This window comes from Tribolium castaneum, chromosome 5, assembly GCF_031307605.1.
Source record: "Tribolium castaneum strain GA2 chromosome 5, icTriCast1.1, whole genome shotgun sequence".
In the NCBI taxonomy this organism is placed as follows: Eukaryota; Metazoa; Arthropoda; class Insecta; order Coleoptera; family Tenebrionidae; genus Tribolium; species Tribolium castaneum.
In genome coordinates, this window is record NC_087398.1 from 3297499 (window position 1) to 3322651 (window position 25153).

Here is a 25153-nt window from a genome sequence, read left to right on the forward strand (position 1 = left end):
GAGCTTTCATTGCTAGTGAAGCTTGAATTTCGAATAATTGGAGTTTTTATTCGGAGCGTCTGCAAACTGTTAACCCTGAAAAGTGTTAAGAGACGGAAAATTTCGGTGATTTCAGCAACTGAATCACCCTTTTTTATTGCACCAATTAGGCTGGGACCGCTGGGATTCGATAATTGTGCGTTTTCAGCGTTTTCATTGCATTATTTCAAGGTTTGGCGAAAATAAACACGCGATTTGAGTCGACTGACATTTGCGTTTGTGTTTGAAGGAAGACGAGCTGTTTCAAAGGTGAGTCTGAATTTTTAAACGAGACTCGTGTTTGCCGGGACGCTCGGTTTAATTGATGGACACTTGGTGTTTGCTCTGGCTTTTTATGGCCAGTGATCGAGTGGCTTTCAGAATGATTATGTTATTATTGATTAAAACTGCAATTTTTTCCATAAATTCAGTTATAGGACTGCCTACGGCTTAGTTTTGTTTTCGTAAACCTCCCCTAAAGAAATATTTCCTTTGTCATCATCTCGATATCAAAGTTTGTGGCTGAGCTCGTTCCTCCCCTGTCATATTTAATAACCTGTAACATTTTCGTTTGCTGGGATAAAGCGATGCAGATAAACATCCGAAAAATCTCATAAAATTTATAAGGGTCTCGGCCGTTGTCTTATTGTTTTACATTTTTACCTCTGAAATATGAGAGCGATTACTCGGCCTGGATATTGGTGAATTACAAAGGCCGCATGTTATCGTCCAGAAACCGCCGACGTTTCTACGAAGGGATGTCTGGCCACAAATCCACAAATCTAACGATTATATTTTCTAATTTTATTTGTGATTTTTGGCCTGTTTAGGGAATCTATACCAAAAGCAAAAGTAACATAAATTTAGACTTTTAGTGATTATTTCTCGATTTTTTTGCAATAAATATTAGTGAGCTTTTTCATCAGCGGACAGTGAATTTTACAAACGTGAAATTAGAAAAATCGTTTTCTGTCATAATCCGTTTAGCCGCCGACAATTAACTAAAACAAATTCTGCGGACTTAATCGAAAATCGAAAGAAGTCATTTCCTGCTCATTTCCTGCAAATCCTGATTCACCAGCGGTCCTGCAATTCGCATTCCCAGCGGCTACGACAGATATATATTTCCAAGAAGTTGATAAGTCGTCACCCCACGATCCTCTAGATCCCCACTTTTCTAACCGACAAACTTTCGATATACACGGCCTGCATTTACAACTCCTTTTAAATTTCGCCGAGACAAATGGGCATTTCAGTCACTCACGCAGGGATCCGCGAGGGGACCGATGCTTTCCAGCGTTTAAATGGGCGTGACTCACAAGCATTGTCTCTAAATGCGCACTTAAAATAATGATTCAAGGTCTGATTTTGTGGTGGGTTTGCCCGTCACCGAAATTTGTGTTGCAATTAGTTCGGGAAAAATTATAATGAAGCAATTTATTCGAGGCGATAGATTGGACTATAAAGCAAATTAATGGACAATTTGAGACGAAGGTAAAGTGCGACGTTAATCTTCGCTAAACGTTAATTAGTAAGACGCTAATCTTTTTCGTGTTATCTTGATCGGCCGTGACTGTAATCCCCCACATTTTTACATTGTGTTTATAAAAATAAATGGTAGGTACGCCCAAAATCCCACTTTCGCGAGGTCATTGCTCCATATTCCACATTACGTGGCTCCCATACACATATTCTAGTCAAATCCGACATTTGAATATCTAAGTTGCCACCGCATCATCGCAAATTACCATTTTGTAGCTTCGAAATTTATAGAGGGCGGTTTAATTATCCCACTCCAGGTGTAGACCCCATCGTAATAATTTTTTCCCACCCAATTTTAATTAAAATCGAGGATTATTCCCAGCACCCTTGTTTTTATTTTGTTCCGCCTTTTTTGCGATTCAGCCGGTCATCCTTTTTAATTAACAAACAAATAATAAAAATTCGTAACTTGCCTTTATTCCCATGTTACGAAGCGATAAGATGCAATCTCGTTTTAATTAAATGCGAAAAGTGAATTCTTGCTGAATCACTACTACAACCCCGCATATGTAACGGAAAGTATAAACATTTAAAACTATCACAAGTACACAAGTAAAAGCTTTGTTCACAGTTTTAAACTTTTCTTAATTATTTTATTTCTTACTAAGAACGGAAACCATAAAGACATAGTCATAATTCCTGTGAGACTTCTTGGAGGAAATTATGAATCCTTAATTCCCTCCAAGTTTTCTTCAATCATTCAATTCATTCCTTCTTGTGCATCAGATTTTGCCGGAACCAAAACTAAACGTGTTTTCTTCGTTATTTTTGCAGTTCGTCAAAAATTTTACTATTTTAACTCATCTTTTTTTTAATAAAAAGTTGTCAATACTGTTAAAAATGGCAAAAATCAACATTTTGTTTAAATTAAAATTATTTGTCTATCCCGGGAATTTTTTGGTGTTAAAAAAAATAAATAAATATATTTAAATATTTATATTTATTTTTAGGTGTTAATGACATTTCTAACATCATTCATTTTTGAGTGATGACATCATTTACAATTTTTTTTAATGACAATTGACATTTCTGATTAGTGTTTTAATATAAAAACACTAGCGTCTCATTTTACTGAAATATTTTTGTAAACAAGATTGAAAAAATTGTAAGATATTTATTAAAGATTAGATCTCTCATTGAAAGTATAAATTTCATTAGCCATTATTTTTAACAGCTGATTTTGATAGAAAATGCGACGTTGGCGTCTTTATAGTTTTGAAACAGCTAATAAGCATAAAAAAATTCAAAAAATGGTGAAAGTAAAATAAAAAGAATAAGTTATTGAGTGTATTACTCAAAGAAGTTTGTTTTTCGTTTTTTAATTCTTGCTTTATTTTAGAAGGGGTGTTTTTTTGTTTATTTTTTTTGAGTTTAAGTGTCATATTAACTGTTTTTATGTCAAAAGCCAAGAACAAAAATATAGTGGCCATTTTGTTTAACTGTCAATATTTTTTTTGTTTTATTAAATTATTTTTTTAAATTTTCAATGACTTTTTTTTCTTATTACCAGAGCATTTAAAAATTCGGCCTGTTGAAAATTTTTTTGAGAAATGATTGAAAACAAAGATACGAATTTTGGGCGTTACCTTTGGTTCAGTCTGTATATTAATATTTCACATTATTTTGTTAATTTGGTTGAAGTTTGCCAAAATTTAAACTTTTACGGAATTTGCACGCACATTTTTCAGTTTTTCAAGCGAATCCTTCGGATCTTTAATTGCATTATGTTTGACTGTTTTAATTTTTTTGGCTCAAGTTTAATCAACTCTTTCAGAATATGAATACAAGTTATTTACTCTTTCAGAGTTGAAGTCAAAGTTGCATGGCTGGATTTTATAATCGATTTGCTTAAAGTTTGCCAAAATTTCAGCTTTTACGGATTTTTTTTCAGTTTTTCAAGCGAATCCCTCGGGTCTTCAGTTTAATTCTGTTTGATTGTTTTAATTTTTTGGCTCGAATTTATTGAAATTTTTCAGAATACGTGTACATATTTCGGGTTTATTTACTCTTTTAGAGCTGAAGTCATTGTTGGATTTTATAATTTATTCAGGTATGGGTGTGAAATGAGAAAAAGATAACTTGTTGCGAAACGATTTATTGCCCCTGTACAATAAAAAATTGTAAAAAATACATCACGCGCGGGTGGCACCCCGACTCCACAGGTGTGTCTTATCCTTTCGTCCTGTCCGAACAGACACGCACATTCGGATCGATCCCGTAAAACTCCCTTTCAATTATTAACGGGCGTGTGTCCCGTGTATCGTTTTGAACTTTCTCCTCAGCAGGCCTTTGTTTTTCTGCGACCTCTGGAACGAACCAAACTCCGATAATCAAATCACGAAACTTCAAAACTAACTTCGTTCCTGTTTATTTTCAATTTGTCTATATCCAGGCTTCGATAAATGACAACAAGTTTGTTACAAGAGGGAAAATCCGATAAGGAAGTCGTAAAAAACCTTCACAGCTGACGATACTTACCTCGAATTTGAGGGCTTGTTTCGACTCGTAATTCTTCTTAGCTAGGGCCACTCGCACCCATTCCGGCTTATCCGAAATGGTAATGTGCAGCAGATATCGAATGCCGAGCAGAACGTGCTCCAGAAACACGAAAAACAGCACCCACTCCACCGGGCCCACTTCCGGGGCTGACCTTTTCAACTCCGGACTGAGGCACAAAAGGCCGCAGTTGGTCATTATCGACATGGCGCCGATTATCTCGAAACAGCGCTGCCAAGCGCCTATGTCTTTCACCCGCCGACTCATCGGCCGCTGGTAGATCTTGCAAAGTTTGAACGCATCGGCTCGGATCTCCAAAATGTTGTTAAAAAGCGCCCAAAAGGCCGCGACCGGGTACACAGGCGAGAAAAGGAAAATGTAACCGAACTGGATGAAAAGCTCGAGGTAGTCATCATACGTCCCCTCGTAATCCTCCATCTCTCCCTCTTTGTTTGCCGAGTCCAGACGGTAATCATCGATGGGGATTTGGGGAAGGGACCTTAGCACTGGAACTAGTTGGTCTTCAGTCGGGACTTTGTAAAACCTGGATTTTGAGCGACCATTTGACGAGAAAAGTTGCTTTTTCCACGCGGCGAACTATCGTAACAAATTAAAACTAGATTTGCAAACTCGGGACTCACTTTAGACCCGTAATATTTAACAGCAAGTGGCAGGACAGCCTCCTGGACGTGACTGATCAACTGAAATATGATCAGCATTGTCTGGAGTTGGCTCCGCAACATTTCCATGTCCCGCACGACGAACGCAATGTAAAACAGCGACATGAAGTTGTTGACGAATTCAAAAAGTACCAGCTTTGTCACTCTATGTCGGTCGTGTTGGGACTGAGTCCGGTGGTTTTCTGGAACGATTTACGAATAGTTTGCCGGTTTTAGTGGGATTTCCTACCCCATTCAGTCAGAAAAGTGGCCAATTTTCGGTAATAACAGTTGATTATGTAGACTAGAATCGAGTACACTATACTCGGCAGAAGTATGATTAAGTCGTCGGAAGTCCGCGTCTGTTTGAAATACTCCTCGAGCCAAAACGAGGCCAACATCATGACGAAAGCCGCCACAAGACACAGAAACACGATGGGAATCGACACACAATACATCTGAAATTTTCCCTGTTTTTTTGGCTCCGTGGCTGCGTGCCTACCTTGAGATAGGTGAGATATCTGGGGCTCTGTGGCTGGAGCTTCCCCGTGATGGCGTCGTAGCCCATCGAGCCCCGGAAGTTGGGTCTGGGCTCGTCCAGACTCGTCATGCTGATGGTGCCCCATTTAAACGCCAGCTCGTTGCTTTTTCTCTTCCATATCTGCGAATTAATTATTAATCGATTCGAGAGATAAAAATCCGCTCTCTGGCGCCCTTTCTTTATGTAATAATCCTCGCGCGTCGAGTTAATCTCCGAAAATAATTCGAGCCACGGCTGCATCGGAAAGGCGTCTTTGTCGAGGCTTAATAAGAGTGTCGAAACTGAGAGGCCGAAAATACAAAAAGACTTCGTCGCACGAATACAATGCGATGGCGGATGACGTCGCGCGCTAGAGATAAATGGGATTCGTTTCGGCGTAACGTCACATTTCGAAACTTTCCATAATGGATCACTTTCCGTTTTATTCGGGGTCGAGACACCTTATTCAAACCACTAGAGGGATGAAGATTCGAAACACGACGTTTGCATTAAGCGAAAATACGGACGACGGGATTACCTCCAGGATATTAAAGGTTACGGCGGCGAAAAACGCGCGATAAGAGCGGAAAATCAATCCAAAATTATTCCTGACAATTATTATAAATTCAGTTCTTCTGAACCGAAATTTAATAACAAAAAAATAATAATAAATCGTTGATTGCGATAATAACTGACAACAAATGTTATATTTAGTTCCAAAACCCAAAAAAACATTAAAAAAATTGAACGCGTTGCATATTAATAGCATTTTTGTTTGTTTATTCCTTTCCATATTTTCCTTTGAAGTTTCAACCAACAAAAATCGTTGCTCCTGACGATATTCTCGCTCTTTACATTTTATCTTGATGACACTTTTCCTAATGTTTATCGATACTGTGCTTAGATTTTCTTTAAAGAAATCTAACAGAGTTAAAACAACGAATGATATGTCGCATATTTCAGACCTTTACAAAAAGTCTCGAATGATTTTCTGGTAGTTCTCAGCTTATTTACCTTCCCATCAAGTGAAATCTTTTTAAAAGTTTTTTATTTTTTAACTTGCTTTGTTGTCTGTCTGCCTGTTTCATATTTTCGAAGGGTTGGTTCTTGTTATCGGAATGATTTGAAATTTTGCATACTTACTTAATCTTATGCTCTTATGCTCACAAGGGAGTTTTAAATTTGTACATTTGTACAATTATTTTTCCATCGGAGGAGAATATTTTTGCTTATAAATTAGGATTCAAAAATTTATAAAAGTTTTGGGAACGGTTATAAGCTCATAAGTCATAACTATAGGGCATTACAGAATTACTTTCTTGAATTGAGCAAAGGTTTTATAGACTTTAGAATCTTAATTTGTAAGCAAAAATATTTTTTCTGATAGAAAAACCTTTTATTTTACTTTTTAAAAGCTTTTTTCTAAAAAAACCTTTTTTTTATTTTTTTTATATGTGAAGGTAGGTATACTTGTAGATACGATTCAAATGGATTAAAGTAGCGTAACTGCAATAACAAAACGCAAAAACACATAAAATTTTGAGAAATTAGAAAAATCATTAAAAAATCGATTGGTACGTGATAGCAAAATGTTGAAAGGAGATATTAATTCAGCAGGTTTAATATATAAATCTTCATCTTCATAAAAAAGAGAATTTTATTGCAGACCAGTATAATAAGCACTAAATGAGTCAATTTTTTTGTTAAAAAAGCAGAAATCTTGAGTAGTCGTAAATAAGATATGTTTTATTTCATATTTTTTTAATATCTCAATTCTTACTTAAGCTTAGGTGTACCCATGGACTTATAAAGACTCTTTAAAGACTTTTTATTCCATACTATAACAACTACAATAAATTAAATAAAAAATGAATAAAAATAACAGTTAATTCTTTTCAGTTTATAAAAAATGCTTTAAATAAATACTGCAACACTATTTATAAATAGAAAAAAATACAAGGTTTGAACTAATTAACTTTCCGACTTATTTTTGAGGAAAGTCATTGCGTTTCACACCGAATGACGTGTTAAAACGCTCAAAAAATCATAAATAATGTTATTTAGTCATTTTTCGTTTTGAGTGAAAAAAAATAGGGCCACTAAATTCAACTGCATTCAGAGTTTTTTTTTGGCTTCCAAATAAATTTACATAAAATTATTGAGTAGTTGATGACCTGATTCCAATTCCAGTAAGAAGGCAAAGATATTTTTGCAATTTTAAGTTTTTTCGCGGCCTAAATGGCAATTACGGCGGAATTATGAAAACTAGTGAAAAAAGTCCAGTGCCACTGAAACTGGCGTAAAAAATAAATAAAACGTTCTGTATTTATATCCGGAATTTTCAAATTGAAACTAAAGGGACAAAAAGTATAATTCCATCGTTTAGAACCGACTATTTTGAAGGTGCCTTCAGCACGAAAAACTTACCTCTAAGACAAGTGTAACCCATACCACATTGAAGACACAAAACATAGACATCGTCTCCGAGTAGATCATCAGCTGGAGGAGCCCCACGAAGACGGGCACCACCAAAGTTGCAGTATAGAAGCCCAAAAACGTAAAATACAAGGCTATAGCTTCACCAAAGTACAACCGGATTTCTTCTACAAAATAAAACCACTATTATTCCTAGCGAAACTCTTCGTTCTTGGTAGCGTTTAATTTTAACACTGAGATAGAAATCTCAATTTCGATAGAATTTGGAGCTTTTCCGGCCTTTGTTCCGTTTTCTCTTCATCACTCAGCCCGAGAATTGGCTCGCTGTCCCGCCTAATTGCCCCCTGAGTCGGCCACTTTCATTAGCATTATCGTTGCGGAAGGGTTGGTGGCGGCGTCGTTGGCGGCGGTAATTCCCGCACTAAGATCGCCATTTACAACCGCGACACGCTCCATTCCTTTTCGCCCTCTAATTGCCGCTTTAATGAACGTTATGCGCCTCATATAGCGATAGCTCACGCGTGTTAACACGTCATTATGTCGACGACTAATCGACCCATCAGCCCTTATCTTTCCGCCCCCGAATTTATTATTACGTACCGATCGGCTGCTTGCCCAATAACGACATGTACCACTTCCGCCCCAGCTTCTTCAGCGCCTCTTGATCGTGCAACGGATAAACCTTCATTATTATTTTGTACTTGAGACACACTTGAAATATCGATTGGCCCTCGTATAGTGTGTACGTGGGGTAGCCGGGAATGTGCTCGTCCTCGGCCAATGCTCGGATATTTTCCAGTTCGTGGCGGACGATCGTCTGCTTCTCGGCAAGGGTTAACAAATCGTCCACGTGCATTCCTTCAGGGAGGAAATCCTCCAGTTGGCCCACGGTGAACTCACGCATCATTCCGCTCTTGTCCTCTTTCATCAGCTCCATCTCTTCGGCCGTCTCGAGGAACTTGATCTTAGACGCCGACAAGTGCAAAATCCAACCCTATTTTACCAGTTATTTAAACCCACAAAGCCTAGAGATATTAGTAGTTTTTCTGAATAATGATGTCGTAAATGAAAGTTTTTGCATTTTTTTGAAACGAATTGTTATTTATTAGCGTGAATATCAAATCTTATAAAATTTTTGTATCAGCCTTAATTTTGGAATAAAAAAATTACTTACAAAATTGCACTCTTAGCCAATTGTTAATTTTGATTTTAAAAATTTATTTTATTTAATTTTTCTAATTGTAATTATTGATTGATTGTGTGAAAGTATTAGTTTTCGAATAAAGTAATAAAGTAAAAAAAGGGTGTTTTCGTCAAAAAAAATCAGAATATTTCAAAAACTAAACTGAATCGTTCACTTTTTTCACATCAAAAGCGAAATCTCGTTCTTTGAGAAAGCCTGGCCCTAAACCGGTTCACTGGTGGCTCATTTGTGCCACGAATAAGTAATTGACCAATAAAAATAACTCTAACTTGTTTAACTAGTGCACAAAAAATTGCAATTAGCGTTTGCAATTGCGAGCAAAAAAAATGTTTGATTATTTTGTAAATATCGGCCAAACTAACCGGAATTTGGTGATTTCTAAGAAAATTTCAATTTCTCTATTACACCTAGGTTCAAAAATCTTCGATGTGCAAATTCTAGAATTTCTACCCTTGTGAGGAAAAGTGCACTTACATCGTCGGGATCGCTCGGTTGTCGCATGACGATGAGTTCGGCGCCGCCGTCGCGACGCTTACCTCTAATCTTGTCAATCAGCCACGTTAGGGTGTTTTCTTTGATGTCCGAGGCGATTTTTATGACGATATAAGTGGGAGGTAGGGAGGTGTTTTCGTCGAATTCGTCCGACATCACGTCTGAAGCGTCCAATTGTTGTTTACTCATTTTACCTATACAGGGATAAAACGGGATTTAAATTTGGTTGATATAATGAAAATGACTGATTTGTGTTTTCGTTATCAGCGATAACATTACATTTCGCACTTGTGGATTTGAGTGTTTGGTTCCGTTTAGAAATTATAATCGTGAAAAAAACAAGCATAGACAGCCCCCATTACGCAGGTCATTCCAATAAACCTGGCGAACATTCCACAAGCCCCGCTTATTACCTTTTGGACCTGTCAAGACATAAATTTTTTAACGTTAAACCGTGCACGCTCGCCGACCAAATATTTTACTTATTCACATAATCGTAAAAACGCGCTGAAATATGCAAACCAACGATTAAACATCACGCGTCCTGCACCTCGACTGTCCATTAAACCATGTTAAAACTATAGCGAAAGAAAAAAAGATCGCTTCATGATTGACGACCTCGAACTTAACCCGGGTTTATTAGAATCAATGTGTCTCGATCTTTTGTCCCTTTATTCATTCGGGTCGATTCAATTATTTACGAGGTGTAAAGCCGCTTTCACACGCGATTTATCACCTGAAGCGTGATTTACGAGGCCGTAAACACAACGTAACGCAAGCTGGCAGGCGATTATTCGCGCTATTGACTGGAAAAAGGCGAGCTTTTTGCGGCCAAAGTTTGGATTAGGCAACGAGCACGTGCTTTGGTAAGCAGCTGAGGCCACTGGAGCTTTAATACATACAAAGCAGGGGAGATACGACGCTGAATATTTGAATGTGGAGCCAGACGATCGAAGAATCCGATTTATTTGCGTTTTTTACTAAAAAGTCCACCAAATTGTCGCACTGGATTTCATTCCAGGCGAGAAAAGGCTCTCGATTTTGAAGCTACAAGCACTGCGTCTTGCAGAAATTCTCATTAGGTACAACCTACAGCGTCAATTGTCTTAAATAGTGTCTCCATTTTTCGATTTTTTTTTATTTTTTCGTTTTTGAAAGGGTACTGTAATCCAAAATATTGTCCAAAACTGTTTTCAAATAAAATTTAATGTGCTGTTAAAAGTTAAGTGCGGATTAAATTAATGACGCTTTTATAAACCTACCATTAGAAAATCATAGTTTAGGATTTTTTTCCTGATTAGTTTAATCCAATTAATTGTGCAACAGTACTTTCCACTATTTATTTATTTTTTTGAAATCATCTAAAGCCACATTGAATAAAACTCCATATTCGTGAAAAAAATCAGGTTTATTAGTGTCTCGGTATGCAAATAACTACTGTATACTTGTTTTGAGTTCTACAAATCATGTATTATTTGATAACCTTTCGATATTTTCATTCAAATAATGATGTCATATTTTTTGTTTTTGAACATTCTTTGGTGTTTCTGTGAGATAAGAGTACGGAAAAGGATAATTAATTTGTCAAAGGTAAGCCAAAAAATATTCACACTTTAGAAAAATATTTATTGTGCAATACAAGTTTATACAGTGATGTTAATGATGTTATATTAACTATGTTTATAAATTTACGATGTATTGGTTGGTTAGTTAACAGGATGAAAGGGACAGGAGTTATACAAATACCTAAATACAAGAATCCGACAAGACATACAAATAATAAAACGTTCCCGTTCCAGTTAAGAGCATTGGAATAAAAAACATTTGTATTTAAATAATGCTATGTACAAGACAAAGAAAAAATTACAGTATAGCGCAACAAACTAATGATAAAAGATAAAGGTAATGCAGTTTTTTTTTCAAAAACTATACATACTCAAAAAATATGCACTTACCAAATATTTCAAAATAATTAAAGATACAAAAACAGTGTAAAGGACAAAGCTGAAGAGAATTAAATTTTATTCAAAAGTCCCCAAGGCCATACTTTTATTTTGACATTTGTCCTTGAAATGATTGTAGATTTTGTTGTAAAAATCGGTTAAAATTAAATTAAAATAATTTCCAAATTTGTCCTGACGTTTCGACACCTTGTTGTATCTTCTTCAGTCAAGAGATTTTTGTGTCTGTTTTTTGAAAAATGTAATAATAAGCCTATTCCAAAAAATAAACATTTAATTTTGTCTACAACTGTCTAGTTTCATTTAAACTTTTCTTTAAACGTATTTGGGATGATATGGACTTTTTTTTGGAAATACAACTCTCCTTATATTTTTTTTATTGTACCGTATTTGCATTTTTTGAAAATTTTTAAGTTTTTAATATTATTTCTCATGTTTGTCGTAAAAATTTTAGTCATCAGTTCTTTCGGCATATTAAGCATTAAAATGCTCAATGTTTCTGCCTCATTTCCAAGCATTTTGTCACGACGTAGCAATTTTTCAATTAATTTTTTTACAAATTATGGTTTCAAAAAATACAGTTTAAGTAGTTACGATATTTGTTAGCATAACTAAAACTTAGAATCCACAGTTTGGACCGAAACGCTTGAATTATCTTAACTTGAAACTCAAACAAAACTCAAGCAGTGCCACCAAAAGCGAACTTACCTCTCGCCGTCGTTTATAAATAAAATAACTTGTCGCATTTCGTGATTTAAGAGTTAAAAATAAGTTTCGAACTATTTGAAATTGTACCAATTACTGACTCAATAAATAATCGCCGACTCAACAAATATTTTTATCAGCGTTGTGATAAAACAGCTCAAGTGAGGGAAACGATACCTCTCAGCGTGTGGATCGTTCTGTGTATCGCCCACAGTTTGTGTATGTGGGGGTCGTCCTCTTCGGCCCAAGTCGCATCGAATTCCGCGTCTGGAGGCATTTGTTGCGCCGGCAGTGACAGATTCGAGCGATTAGTGTGGGATGTCATGCTCGAGGATCGGGATTCTGGAAGAGGGGAGGTTAGATCCCAAGCCGGCCAAAAAACCCATTATTAGTACGGGATGATGAAATTGTTAGGGTCGCAAACTTGGGAACTACTTACGCAACTATTCGAATTACGACATACTTGAGGCAAAATTCGAAATTTGGGAGCTGCACTTGTAATTCCTAACCAAAGAGTGCTGACCTGGATCGGGTCCGGGAGGGCGCCACGTGCCGGAGCTGCTAGTTTCCTGCAGTGGACGGATTCCTGCTGCGGAGACTCGCGCTGAGATGGTGCGAGCTTTAAAAATTTGACAAAACTCAAACGGTGTAGCTTAGCAGCGGGATTTTCAGGCGTCACCGGAACGTCACCGAAATTTTTCGTTGGGGATGGAGCTTTCAGAGTGGTTCAGTCTGCGCCATTGGCTCGTTTTCCTCTTCTCTTATTTTGTTATCATGTGTTCGCTGCTTGTCTATTTGAGCGCTTTGGGTAATTGTTGTTGGGCCAAATGTGGGGTAACTGATCCGTTTCAGATTTGTTCAACAGGATTTTGGACGTGGGGGTTGAGAAGTTCGAGGAATTTATTTTATTGTGGAAAAAGTCGCAGTTGTGTAAACAAATCGTAAATTTAAGAATAAAAAATTAACCGTCTGTGATGACGGAGTGAAATTATCCATGGCGTTTTTTATTTCCATAAATAAAGGGGGAAAGGGTGTTCCATTACATTAATTTTCTTTCTTTTCATCTTGATTTATTAAAAGTTGTTTTGTTGGCTAATCTATTCTTCATCTTGAGCCAACTCCAGATCAATGAATTTAAACTTTGAGATAATTCCGGGAATAATAGGGTTAGGAAATGAATTTGAAAGAGGAATCCGACTCGACCTTATTAAAATGGGGCGAAGCTCGTAATTTCATTTGAAGAAAGTTAGATTTTTGATGTAATTTAACTGAGCTGAGGTCGGAGAACAAACAGATTTATGTTGCGATACATAAGTTGTTTAACTGATAAAACGCAAAAATGCTAATTGTATAAGGGAAAGTATGCACTTTGCGTATTGTTTGAAAATAATGAGTCTCCTTTTTTTACGAAAGAAGTGTTTAAAATTCAGCGGAAAATGGAGCCATGCTGAAATGAGATCAGATATGTAAAATAGAGAGTGATAAAATGTGTACTCATTTCGCGTGAATTATTGAAGCTGTGTACATGACAGTTCCGGGGTTTATTTTATTGTGTATATAAAAAGAAATGTGTTTTTCTACGTTTCACGAACGGTTTTAATTTTTTCAAACAGTAATGCAACCAAGGTTTCAAATGGCTACGAATAAAGTTTACTTTACGGATAACTAAAGGCTAGGAAACGACGTACAAATAAAACGTTCCCGTCCTCGTAGTTCCACTAATGTCGCCAGAGAGCGCAGTGTTTCATTACCCAAGTTTTCAGAGCAATGACACACAGCAAACAAAAAAATACAGATAGAGCATTAAATTCTGAATAGTAAGACATAAACATAATAAAAAAGATTTTATCGTAAACTATATTTAAAAAAAACAAACTTTACCAATTTGCACTCTGCTTTGTATTTTTCAAAACGTTGCGAATACGGTTACAGATGCAAGAAAAATGTTAGGAATAAAGTTGTAGAGAATTAAATTTCCTACAAAAAAGTCTGCGAGACCATATTTGTATCTTCAACCATTTAGGCCCTAAACTCGTTCAAAGACGCTCAAGCGACGGATTTGCTTCATTTTGCTGGTGGTCAAGTATTAAAAGTTAATTTATTCTTAAACCGTTGAAGATAGAGATATGGTATCGCGGACTTTTTTGTAGAAAATTTAATTCTCTACAACTTTGTTCTCTACATTATTTTTATATCTTCAACCGTATTCGCAGCGTTCGTAAAAATATAAGGTGGAACGCAAACTGATAGTTCTAAACGATTATTCTTTGCGCATCGTCGCATATTTATCAAAACGCTGGGAATACGGTTGAAGATACAAAAAAAGTGTTAAGTACAAAGTTGTAGAGAACTAAATTTTCTATAAAAAAGTTTGCGACACCATATTTCTAACTTCCACAGTTTAGGTATAAATTAATTTTTCGTTACTTGACCCCGGTAAAATAAAACGAATCCGTTGCTTAAGCATCTTTGAACGTCTTTAGGGCCTAAACCGTTTACGATAGAAATATAGTCTCGCAGACATTTTTAAAGGAAATTTAATTCTCTACAACTTTCTTCCTGGCATTTTTCTTATATCTTTAACCGTATTTGCAGCGTCTTGAAAAATACGGAACGAAGCGCAAATTTTAAATTTTCAATAATTTTTATTTCATGTTTCTTATGAAAATTTTAGCCGTCAGTTTTTCTCACTCTGTTAAGAATACAAAACTCAACATTTTTGCATTTATTTTCCAAGTAATTAGTAAGTTGGTTGGATTTAAATTAATTTAAAACCATTTGGTGCCGAGACTGTATAACATTCAAAGCGCCCTCATTTTCACTTTGCCGTACTGTTTTTTGGGTGCAGTTTTGTCTCCTAACTTATAGTCCTCCGTAGTTTAGTTATTATTTAATTAGTTGTTTCGTTTTCTTGGAGTGGTATTAGCCGGCTTAGCCGCCTCTTGCAAAACGGGCGATTAGTGCGATCGTTTCCAAAAAAGCCAATTAATAAAAAAATGGCTCAGCTGTCGTGCTTGGAGCGAAATTAATTGCCTCGTTGTCGGTAGAAATCCTCATTACATCTCCACTGCTCATGCTCATCAGAGACTATAATCCTGCAAAAACGTAAAAGCTCGCCTGATTGGTATTTCTTGTTGTATTAATCGGCACAATGGACTGTCAAAACTTGGCAAATGCTAATAACTGGGGCCGTTATCGATCTGAATGTTGCTTGACCTCTAAGATATTACGAGCTTAACGTCCGCATCGTGACAATAGCTGATAAGCGGGGACAAAAGATTGATTGTTGGCTGTTTACACACGGCGGAGGTGGATGATAAGGGCTGTTGAGAGACAATGTGTAATATGTTTCTTTAAAAATGAGATAAGGCCGCTTTGTCTCAAACGCAGTTAAATGACACGGCTTTTGTGGAGCCTTCGCCCCATAACCATATCAATCCGTAATTCGCGGTCATAGAAACCGAAAATGAAGCGTCTTCGCTAGTTCAGGCCGAGAAGAAGTGATTGAATAAATGAGATTTTCACAAACGGTGCGGTTACTATAAAAGCCGATGTATTATTCATGGGGGCGCACTTTTTTCTAGGGATTTTCCGTCTCCCAACTTCAACTCGAAACACTTGCCGTTTGTTTTATTTATGGAGTTTTGCCACGTTTTAAAGCCGGTATTGGGATTACTTAGCTGTAATAATAAAAATTTTATTGGCGAGCACCTGAAAAAACGCAATTCCTCTGATCCATTATCAATATTTTACGAGCTTTGTTCGGTTTCATTTTGCCAAAAACCGCTTCCCCTTTGATCAATATTATAAATTTTCCAATCAGTGAAATGAATTGAATTTTTACAGCGACATTGAAGATTAATACAGCGCCGACGTGAAAATTGATGTATCAATTAAGTTTTTTGCCCGAGTGGGTATTTTGCGAGCTTTCATTTCATCAAATTTCTCTGTTGTATTGAGGATTATGGAGTTTGCCAAGAATTAAATTTTCAGCATTTTGAAACATCCGGAAAACGAAAGCAAATATTTTTTCAGGACTCTAATTACTTTGTGTTTTATGCCGGCCTGTCTCCACGATTAGCACTGTTTGAGCCGACCGCCGAATTATTTAAACAAAACGTCTTGGAAGCATTTGTTTGGTCGCTTTGAGCGCGCGCTTCTTTCAAATCGGGTCTTTATCTCAAATGAAAAATGGTCAAAGCAGAATGTCTTTACATCGTGTCAAGTACTGAAAGGATTGAGTTCTTTGAATCTGGAAAAAGCATTAATTTATTTAATTAAAATTCGGTATTTTTCCGTGATTTATCGCGAAAGGTCAAATTTATACGAGATGTGTGCCCCTATAAACCCGCCGTAAAAAAGACAGGGAGCGAGAAAGTCAAATCCGGCTGATTTCATTGGAAACAGTAAACGGCGGATTCGAATGACTGGTCTTGTGCCCCGATAAAAAGCCCCAAGGCAAATATTATCAGCAGGAGGAGTCGTAAACGGATTTATATATTAATTCAGTGAAAAAGCGGGCATCAAATGGAATTTTTCGCGGGATTGTTTCGCTTTTTGTCCAATTACAGTGGTGACATTAGCAATGATTAATCGCGGTCGGTATTGTGTTTTTCTTCGAGTTGAGGAGAAGCGAGAAACTTTAACAATTGCAAGTTTCGGCATTAAATTCAAATAGCGCTCGAGACGGTGTGAGGAACGTCGTATATATTTTGTTTGGCTAAAACGTTGTTGAAACGCCTACGAGATCGTCGGATTTACGTTTGTAACTGTAAACCTCGGAAAAATTACCACAACTTTACGCTACAACAAACTACCGTCGAGCTTTAAAGACGCAGATAAACCTTAATAGATGTTCCAGCTACATCTTATTCAAGAAGGCTTAACGCCGCTGAATATTTTCCCCTATTTTGTTCGACACGAGAGACGAGTATCAATTATTAAAGCATGTTCGCAAAGATGGCGAGATTGCCATTTGGGCCAATTTGGCTAAAGAGAAAGTAAAGAGATTTTTTGCCGGCGAGTGTCAAGAGCGACAAGAAAAAATTTATTTCAATATTTAATTGATCGAGAACATGCCTGAGATTGAGTCTTTATTGCCCAGAGCAAGCGATAGAATTCCATTTTTTTCAATCACATTGTAACAGAAATGTGTAGCAATTGGACAGAATTTCATTTTAACAAAATGTGATTTATCAAATGAATTTATGTGTTGCAGAAAATGGGTCGTGACACAGTTTTAGATATAACTTAGGATTAAGCCAAAGTAGGAAAAACCTCCTGAGAAATTATCGCAAAACCTAATTTGACGAAATTCAATTTTCATCACAATATGCTGCGTTTATATTCGAACAGAATTAAAAATTAAATATGAAATTTTTTCTCGTCAAAGTAAGACAATAAATAGGCACCTGTAGTTTAGGTTTTTTATCAGTTGAGCACACATTTTAAATTCATACAGTTTACCTGTAAACAAATCAAATATTATTTTATATGTACGTCTTATTGCTTATTATCAGAGACCAGATTTTAGGAACTTTCCTAACACGCAATTTTTAAGGGCTTTTTTTAAAACTCGAAATAAATTTGTTTCGTTAAAAATGAAAATATCTGACACCTTTTTTACTTTTTTAAATTCTTAAACTGAATTGCATCGTAATTTAAAATAAGATATTTAAAAATTTTTTTTATTAGTATTTAGTTTACAATCATTAAATATTTTTTTATGTCATATTTATTTTATTTTACATCTAAAATTTTTTTTTCTCAGGCTCATTTTTTCAGTTTTTCGTGGTATTGCTATTTTATCTTATTAATGTTCTTATTTTGCAGTTTCATTGTTTTAAATCTACAGATTTTTTTTGTGTTTTTTTTGTCAAACAAATCAAATTATTTTAAAAACTAAATAGAATCGACCATTTTATTCGCATCTAAGGCGAAATTTTGTTTTGTGAGAAAGACCAGCTTTATAACCAGCTCACTGGTGCCTCATTTGTCGCAGGATTGAGTAATTGACCAATAAAAATATAAAAATCACCTCCTACTTGTTTATCTAGTGCACAAAAAATTGCAAGACGATTGAAGCGTTTGTCATTGGATATGAGGTGGGAGATTGCACTCCCAACGTAAAACAGACCAATCACAACGCGTTCACAACTCAGCAAAAAACTGTTGTTTGATTATTTTGTAAATGTCGGCCAAACCATTAAGAATATCGATGTTTTTTAAGAAAATTTCATGATTTCTATTATCCTTGGGTTCAAAAATTGTGGATAAATTGTTGATTTGTTTTTGATTAATAATAATAATAATAATAATAATAATAATAATAATAAATTATTAAAGATTTAAAGATTGATTTACGCAATTAGTTCCTGTTTAAACTCAAACATTTCGCAATTTTTTCAGCAAAACTTTGCTAGATTCTCTCACTAAACTCAAAAATGAACCAAATTAGGTCAATTTTTTTTTATATATCAACTAGGGCATTGGAAATTTATGAGTTATGTTTTTATTTAGGCAATTTAATTATCTTTGAGAAGCAAAAACCCAAAATTGCGTGATTCTTTCCATTAGTTCTACAAAATGTGAGTGATTTTCGTTAAAAATCAATCCAAATCAAGCTGAACAAGCAACGAAATAACATTTTTAGAACCTGATTTGGCTTCACTCTTTCCAAAATTAAACAGGACATAAATATTTTGTGAACACTTTGATTCTTTACTACTTTTTTAGTATTTCATGAAGTGCTCGACAAATCGTTTTACACATTTATAATAAAAAGAAGAGAAATTCCCGAAACATAACAATAGATAATGTTTGGATTTTTTTTTTACAAATTCTCAAACGTTAAAGTACGAGTTTTAAGCTCTCCTTGATTTACCTATTTGTTTATCTTTGCTTTACTTTAATAATATTTTCATCTCGCTAGTGGTCGGTGGTCGATGGGAGCGATTTTTCGAACTTTGTCAGGAACTGTAACTTTGCGAGCTTTTTTAGTGTTTGCACTTTATGATTTAATGTTTGGAACAGTAGAGCTTTTTGTTATGCTTTGAAACCTCGGCAATGCGGAACCATTGACACCAACTTCATAGAAATTAACATGAACGATTAAATTAACATAGTGGCTAGCAAACTTTGCCGCCAAACACAACATACGACCATATTTGAAATGTAAATGAAATTGTTCAATAATGACCATTGATGAATAATATTCCGGGACCAGAGGCCACCCCGCCACCTCATAACACCACAAGGACACGAAAGCACCCTTTTTTCCAACGCGCAACAAAGTCCAATCGGCTCAATCCCCCGATAATATGTGAAGAATGCATGGCAATTACGGCTTGATTGCGTTTGTGGCCATAATAACAATAGCACACGTGAACTTGTCCGTTTAATACCATTTGTAATATCGTCTGCGGTCATTGGAGCATACTGAACATTGTTTCACCGACAATAATAAACCAGTGCTGATATTACATACCTACGACGTTTGCATCCGACAATCCGTCTTTTGTCTCCTCTTCATCGCACCTAATACCCGAAAATATCTCGTCGTGGCTGCGCTAACACCGCCGGCGTCTGATTTAATTTTCCCGTCTCTTTTGTCCCCGATTATGACGTGTAAATGTCGGAAGTTTGTAATTTTATCGTCGTTGCGATATTGTACGCACTTGCAGCGATTTAACGCCCAAAACTTTTCAAATTAAATAAAACATTTGTTCACAGGAGGCGCTCTTCTTTCTGGAGCGTGAAAGATTCACTGCCGAATATGATGCGCACACAACGAACCCAAAGATTCCCATTCTTAATACCGCCATTATCTCCAGAATTAAAAGTAGTTTGTTAAAAGCGCCCCTCCACTTACTGCTTTTTTAAAGAAATTTTATTCTTCGACACTGTCAAAATTTGCGGTTTTTCTCCTGTGTAAGGAAGTTTTGACAACTGTTTGGCATTTCTCAGTACGAAACGTCAGATTATTTTTAACAAATTTAAAGGAATTTTAAGCCTTGCTGAGTCTATTTCGAGGAATAAAATGTATTCAACTCGTTTTTGTGTAAATCGGTTCATTTATTTCGCCTCGTGGATGATAAACCACTCGTTTTCACTCGTGGTTTAAAAATCCACTCGTGAAATAAAGCGTCCGATTTACACTCAAACTCATTAAATAAATAACTATTCTTCTATCATCCCTTAAATAACAATAGTTTATGTATGCGAATTTTTTCCCTATATTATTCCATGTTATTCATATCCTCAATTTTTCAGTTTTTCGTGATATTGCTATTTTACCTTATTAATGTTCTTATTTTGCAGTTTCATTGTTTTAAATCTACAGATTTTTTTGTGTTTTTTTGTCAAACAAATCAAATTATTTTAAAAACTAAATAGAATCGACCATTTTATTCGCATCTAAGGCGAAATTTCGTTTTGTGAGAAAGACCAACTTTATAACCAGCTCACTGGTGCCTCATTTGTCGCAGGATTGAGTAATTGACCAATAAAAATATAAAAATCACCTCCTACTTGTTTATCTAGTGCACAAAAAATTGCAAGACGATTGAAGCGTTTGTCATTGGATATGAGGTGGGAGATTGCACTCCCAAGCGTAAAACAGACCAATCATAAAGCGTTCAAAACTCAGCAAAAAACTGTTGTTTGATTATTTTGTAAATGTCGGCTAGACCATTAAAAATTTCGATGTTTTCTAAGAAAATTTCAAGATTTATATTATCCTTGGGTTCAAAAATTGTGGATAAATTGTTGATTTGTTTTTGATAATAATAATAATAATAATAATAATAATAATAATAATAATAATAATAATAATAATAATAATAATAATAATAATAATAATAATAATAATAATAATAATAATAATAATAACAATAATAATAATAGTTTATTAAATATTTAAAGGTTGATTTACGCAATTAGTTCCTGTTTAAACTCAAACATTTCGCAATTTTTTCAGCAAAAACTCGATTGTTTCGCTAGATTCTCTCACAAAACTCAGAAATGAATCAAATTAGGTCAAAAATTTTCAATTTAATTTTTAATTTTAATTTTTAATTTTTAAGAATCTTTTTATATATCAACTAGGGCATTGGAAATTTTAAGCCTTGCTGAGTCTATTTCGAGAAATAAAATGTTGTATTCAACTCGTTTTTGTGTAAATCGGTTCATTTATTTCGCCTCGTTTTCACTCGTGGTTTAAAAATCCACTCGTGAAATTAAGCGTCCGATTTACACTCAAACTCATTAAATAAATAACTATTCTTCTATCATCCCTTAAATAACAATAGTTTATGTATGCGAATTTTTGACAACAACGAGAAAGTTTGATGAAACACGTGTGTTTGAATAAATATTATGCCACCACATGAATATTTTTTGGGGGCGGGCGATCGGAATTATCGGAAGTGGCGCTGTATTGCGCGTTCGAGTTGGGCGAATTCTACACGCTTTATCTCAGTTATTAAAGTCACGTTAAACGCTAATTAATATCCTCAGGCTATAAGTTAATGTACACGATTGCTTTGTGTTTATATCCTTATTTATCTCATAATCTATACGGGATTTATGGCGGATGAACGAGACCCAGATCAAATCTAAGGGCTTGAAAAATTTGGCTTTTTCGGACTAAATGAAGCATAACGAGCTTTCGCCACAGGCTCGCTCACAAATTAAATTTTCCGATAGACATTCTGATAATAAAATGTTTACAGGATGCGCCAATAATTCTGCGATAAAGGTTTTTTTCGCCCAGTCATCTCTGATAAAATATTTCACGATCTTGGATCGTTACCTTGGCTGAATGACTCAAACTAAACACTCATTGCTCATTAACTCGCATTGTACTAAGTGAATAAAGTTTATGATCGGAATTGTTGGTGTAATTTTGACCGAAACAGTTCAGGTAGAACGAACATCGCTAGTACACGCTTTCACCAAGATTAGATTATCACTGTATCAATAGTATTCGAAAGTAGATTAGTGTTATTTGCGCAAAGGTAAGTTAAATAGTAAAACACTTAAATGAAAATTTATTTAGTTGCAGACATGGCTGGGCAAGAATTATTACAAGAAGACTGTCTACAAGTTTTGAGGAAATTCCTCAAAAGCGACAATTTCGAGTTAAGTTCGTTCGAAATTGTCAGTTTTCGGAACCCTTTGCAAGGCCTGATTGGCGAACATTTCACGTTAAGGGTCGCTTACGTCTTTCAGGATAAAAAAGGGAGCCAGGACTTTTTCGTCAAAACTTTAAGCTCCAACCCTTACATGGCCGAATTTTCGAAAAGCATGCAAGTGTACGAGAAGGAAGCTTTTTTTTTCGGGCTCTTGGAGCAGTTCGAGAGACACCAAATCGAGGTTTCCTTCGCCCCGAAAGGGTTTTTCTTCAAGCCTTACATCACAGTGATTGAGGACTTATCAAGCGAGTTTAAAGGAACTCAAAAAAGAGAACTGCTTGATTTTGACCACTGTCTCACCTCACTTGAGGCTTTAGCCAAATTCCACGCCTCCACTATTCTCTACGAACGAATCAAGTCGAAAGAATTGGGCCAAAAGTATCGCCTGAGTGACGATTACCGGGACTTGCTTGAAGACAAACTGGAACATAACTCGCTTGCATTAAACTGGCTCCAAGCCTCAATCGAAGGTCTCTTTCAATTGATTGATGTGATTCCTGAGAACCACATCTCACATAATGAATTTAAAGAAAAACTTGGGGAGTTTCTCGAGCTGGGTGATCCTCCCCAAGGACTGATCCAAACAATCTTGCACTCGGACCTCTGGACTAGCAATTTTTTGCACCATTATAAGGACGGTAAGCCAGTCGAGACCAAACTTTTGGACTTCCAGACTATCAAGTCCGGTTTCGTGGAACAGGACGTTGCTGAATTCTTGATGACGAGCACAAGTCGGGCGTTTCGTGGCAAAAACTCGAAATTTTTGATCGAATATTACTACAAAAAGTTGCAAGAGTGTTTGGGCCCGGAGGGGCTTCCCCCAAGCGGAGATTTCCTGCAGTCGTGCGACAATTACATGCTTGTTGGGAAAATGCACGCAGTCGTTGATCATGCCTTCACTTTCGTCGCGGATGAAATATACGTTGATGTGTTGAAGTCGGAGGAAAGTTTTCGCAAGTTCTTGTTCGAGGAGCGGGGGAAATGGATTATCGAGTCTTATAATAAGGACGAGAAGTTTAAAAATATGTTGTACGAGGACGTGCTCGAACTCAGGGATATGTTGTTCGCGTAGTATGATGTATTAGTCTGTTTGGAATAAATGTTTTAAGGAGAATTTTGTGGTTTGTGGTACGGACGTCACAGTTGATGGCTTGATGACTTTCTCTTAAAGGCGGTGTCAGGTTTAATGGGTTTATAGTGGCGCGAAGTCGGATAAATTAATTACTCTTGCCTCGGAACAAATTACGAATAATTGCGGGATTGGGTGGCGTCCAGGACGAAATTTATTCGGTGGAGGTTTAAATGGTACACAGGATGTTCTGTCTAAACCCCACATTAGAAGTATTGAAGGTTCTAATACAGATATTCTGGAGTTTTAATCAGATTTTTTCCTATTCATAAGATTAAATACAGAATTAAATTTTTCACCATTAGTGAAATAAAACTTGTGGCACTTTATTTGAAAAAAATGAGATATACGTGCCTAAATATCTACAAACTTAACTTTAAAAATTTGGAGTTTGTTTTTATTTTTTACAAATTTGAAAGCACTTTAGGCTTTCTTTTTCAAATGAGCTAAAAAATATTTTCAGATTTTTAAAAATGAAAGAGATCGATTTTTTTACTGATTTTTTTTTAATATTTCGTAAACTGCCTTAAAATAACTCTAGTAATCTAAAAACGTATAAAAAAATATAGCTATAAGTGTTGCAACCTTGAAAATATTTTCATTAAGCAGGACATAAGAGATTATATTTTCAGATGACTATCGTTATTAGAACTCTCACTATTTGTAATGTGGGGCTTAGAGAGAACACTCTGTAGGATAGTTCGAATGAACATAAAAATTTTCTAAAAATACAAAATATTATAGCAATTTTGCAATTTTAAAAGCGTTTTAAAGGTTTAATTCTGTTGAAAATTGAATATTTTGTTTTAATTTTAAGCTTGTCTGCACTAAATTTTCAAACGTTATTTCGTTCTAATAAATTACGACTAATAAAACATTTATCAATATGAATTGTTAGTTATAAAAAATTCGTGCACACATCAATAATAATTAAAATTATTATAACATTTAAACACCACTTTCAATTGAATTCAAAAAAAATTTAACAGATCATTTTCGAGTCAGTTCTTGGCTGCTTCTGGTTGCCAGAAAAACCAGCTCATATTGAATTAAAAACGCGCTTTAATTTAGATTATCAGAGTGTAGGCAAACTTTTGGGCCGGCTTTTTCCGGCTTAGGCTTGGGTTTCAGCAAATTATTTATTTAGAATCTTGACCCAGCGATAATGTTTTAACCAAATGCGTTTAATTTAGTGTCATTTTTAAAGCGCGTTCGTGCCTAGACGTAATTTTTCGCGTGCAGTGAATTTGCGTGCCAATTATTAGCAACAAGCCCGTCCGCTGTTCCAACCGAATTAATTCCAACCTCCACTAATCCACAAATCTCCCGGAATTTTCACCAGATAAGTGAATTACAATTAATTCACTTTTGTCGCATCCTAAAGTAGTGTTAATAAAAGTGGCAGATGACAGCGCTTGCGGCCGGAAATTTGGAATGCGAATAATTATTTCGTCGCATCCTTGTTTGAAAATCGAAAACTAGTGGTAATTTTCGCAGCGGTGTAAGAAAGCGAAGATCGTGCTTTTGATCGGGTTTTTGTGCTCTGGGATTAAAGGAAATAACGTCAACGAACGTGTCTAATTAAGTGCCGTGTTAACTCTTTCCGATCCGAGTGAATGTCTTTCGTTTTTCGTGCCGGTGTTTCGGCATTAATCGAATCCATTGTACAACATCTATAAATATTAATGGCGTCTAACGAAGTTAGATTGGAGTTTAAGTTAATGGATATGGGCCTCGGAGTTGGGAGTAAATTTTAAAATCATTCCTGCGGAAGGGATTTGCGTGCGACGTGAAACAC

At 35.7% G+C, this 25153-nt stretch overlaps 2 protein-coding genes across 12 annotated transcripts; one reads left to right on the forward strand and one right to left on the reverse strand.

Annotated features, from left to right (window-relative positions):
* Positions 1–196: 196 nt before the first annotated feature.
* On the forward strand, positions 197–23340 carry LOC657653 (uncharacterized). Of its 5 annotated transcripts, none has more exons than XM_015980559.2 (2): positions 197–288; positions 22091–23340. In XM_015980559.2, the coding sequence occupies exon 2, from the start codon at positions 22099–22101 to the stop codon at positions 23296–23298; it is 1200 nt and encodes a 399-aa protein (XP_015836045.1). In that variant the 5' UTR covers positions 197–288; positions 22091–22098; the 3' UTR covers positions 23299–23340. The 5 variants fall into 5 exon arrangements, with proteins under 5 accessions (XP_015836045.1, XP_008194252.1, XP_015836044.1 ...); XM_008196030.3 differs by lacking the exon at positions 197–288 and adding an exon at positions 10870–10957; XM_015980558.2 differs by lacking the exon at positions 197–288 and adding an exon at positions 21828–21955.
* Positions 3640–12694, reverse strand: Axs (Abnormal X segregation). Of its 7 annotated transcripts, none has more exons than XM_008196025.3 (10): positions 12557–12694; positions 12211–12375; positions 9350–9561; positions 8272–8665; positions 7663–7838; positions 5218–5376; positions 4966–5173; positions 4698–4918; positions 4039–4653; positions 3640–3866 (listed from the first exon to the last, which is right to left on the reverse strand). In XM_008196025.3, the coding sequence occupies exons 2-10, from the start codon at positions 12356–12358 to the stop codon at positions 3798–3800; spliced, it is 2202 nt and encodes a 733-aa protein (XP_008194247.1). In that variant the 5' UTR covers positions 12359–12375; positions 12557–12694; the 3' UTR covers positions 3640–3797. The 7 variants fall into 7 exon arrangements, with proteins under 7 accessions (XP_008194247.1, XP_015836040.1, XP_008194246.1 ...); XM_015980554.2 differs by having other exon boundaries at positions 12497–12690; XM_008196024.3 differs by having other exon boundaries at positions 12473–12690.
* Positions 23341–25153: the final 1813 nt, after the last annotated feature.

What these genes read in the sequence shown, in the direction of transcription:
- Axs (XM_008196025.3), bottom strand. Translation starts at nt 12,358, where the DNA reads ATGACATCCCACACTAATCGCTCGAATCTGTCACTGCCGGCGCAACAA. An exon ending in AACGATCCACACGCTGAGAG is followed by an intron (nt 9,562 to 12,210) that starts GTATCGTTTCCC and finishes ATCCCTGTATAG; the next exon opens with GTAAAATGAGTAAACAACAA. An exon ending in TTAAATATTACGGGTCTAAA is followed by an intron (nt 4,654 to 4,697) that starts GTGAGTCCCGAG and finishes TTGTTACGATAG; the next exon opens with TTCGCCGCGTGGAAAAAGCA.
- LOC657653 (XM_015980559.2), top strand. Translation starts at nt 22,099, where the DNA reads ATGGCTGGGCAAGAATTATTACAAGAAGACTGTCTACAAGTTTTGAGG.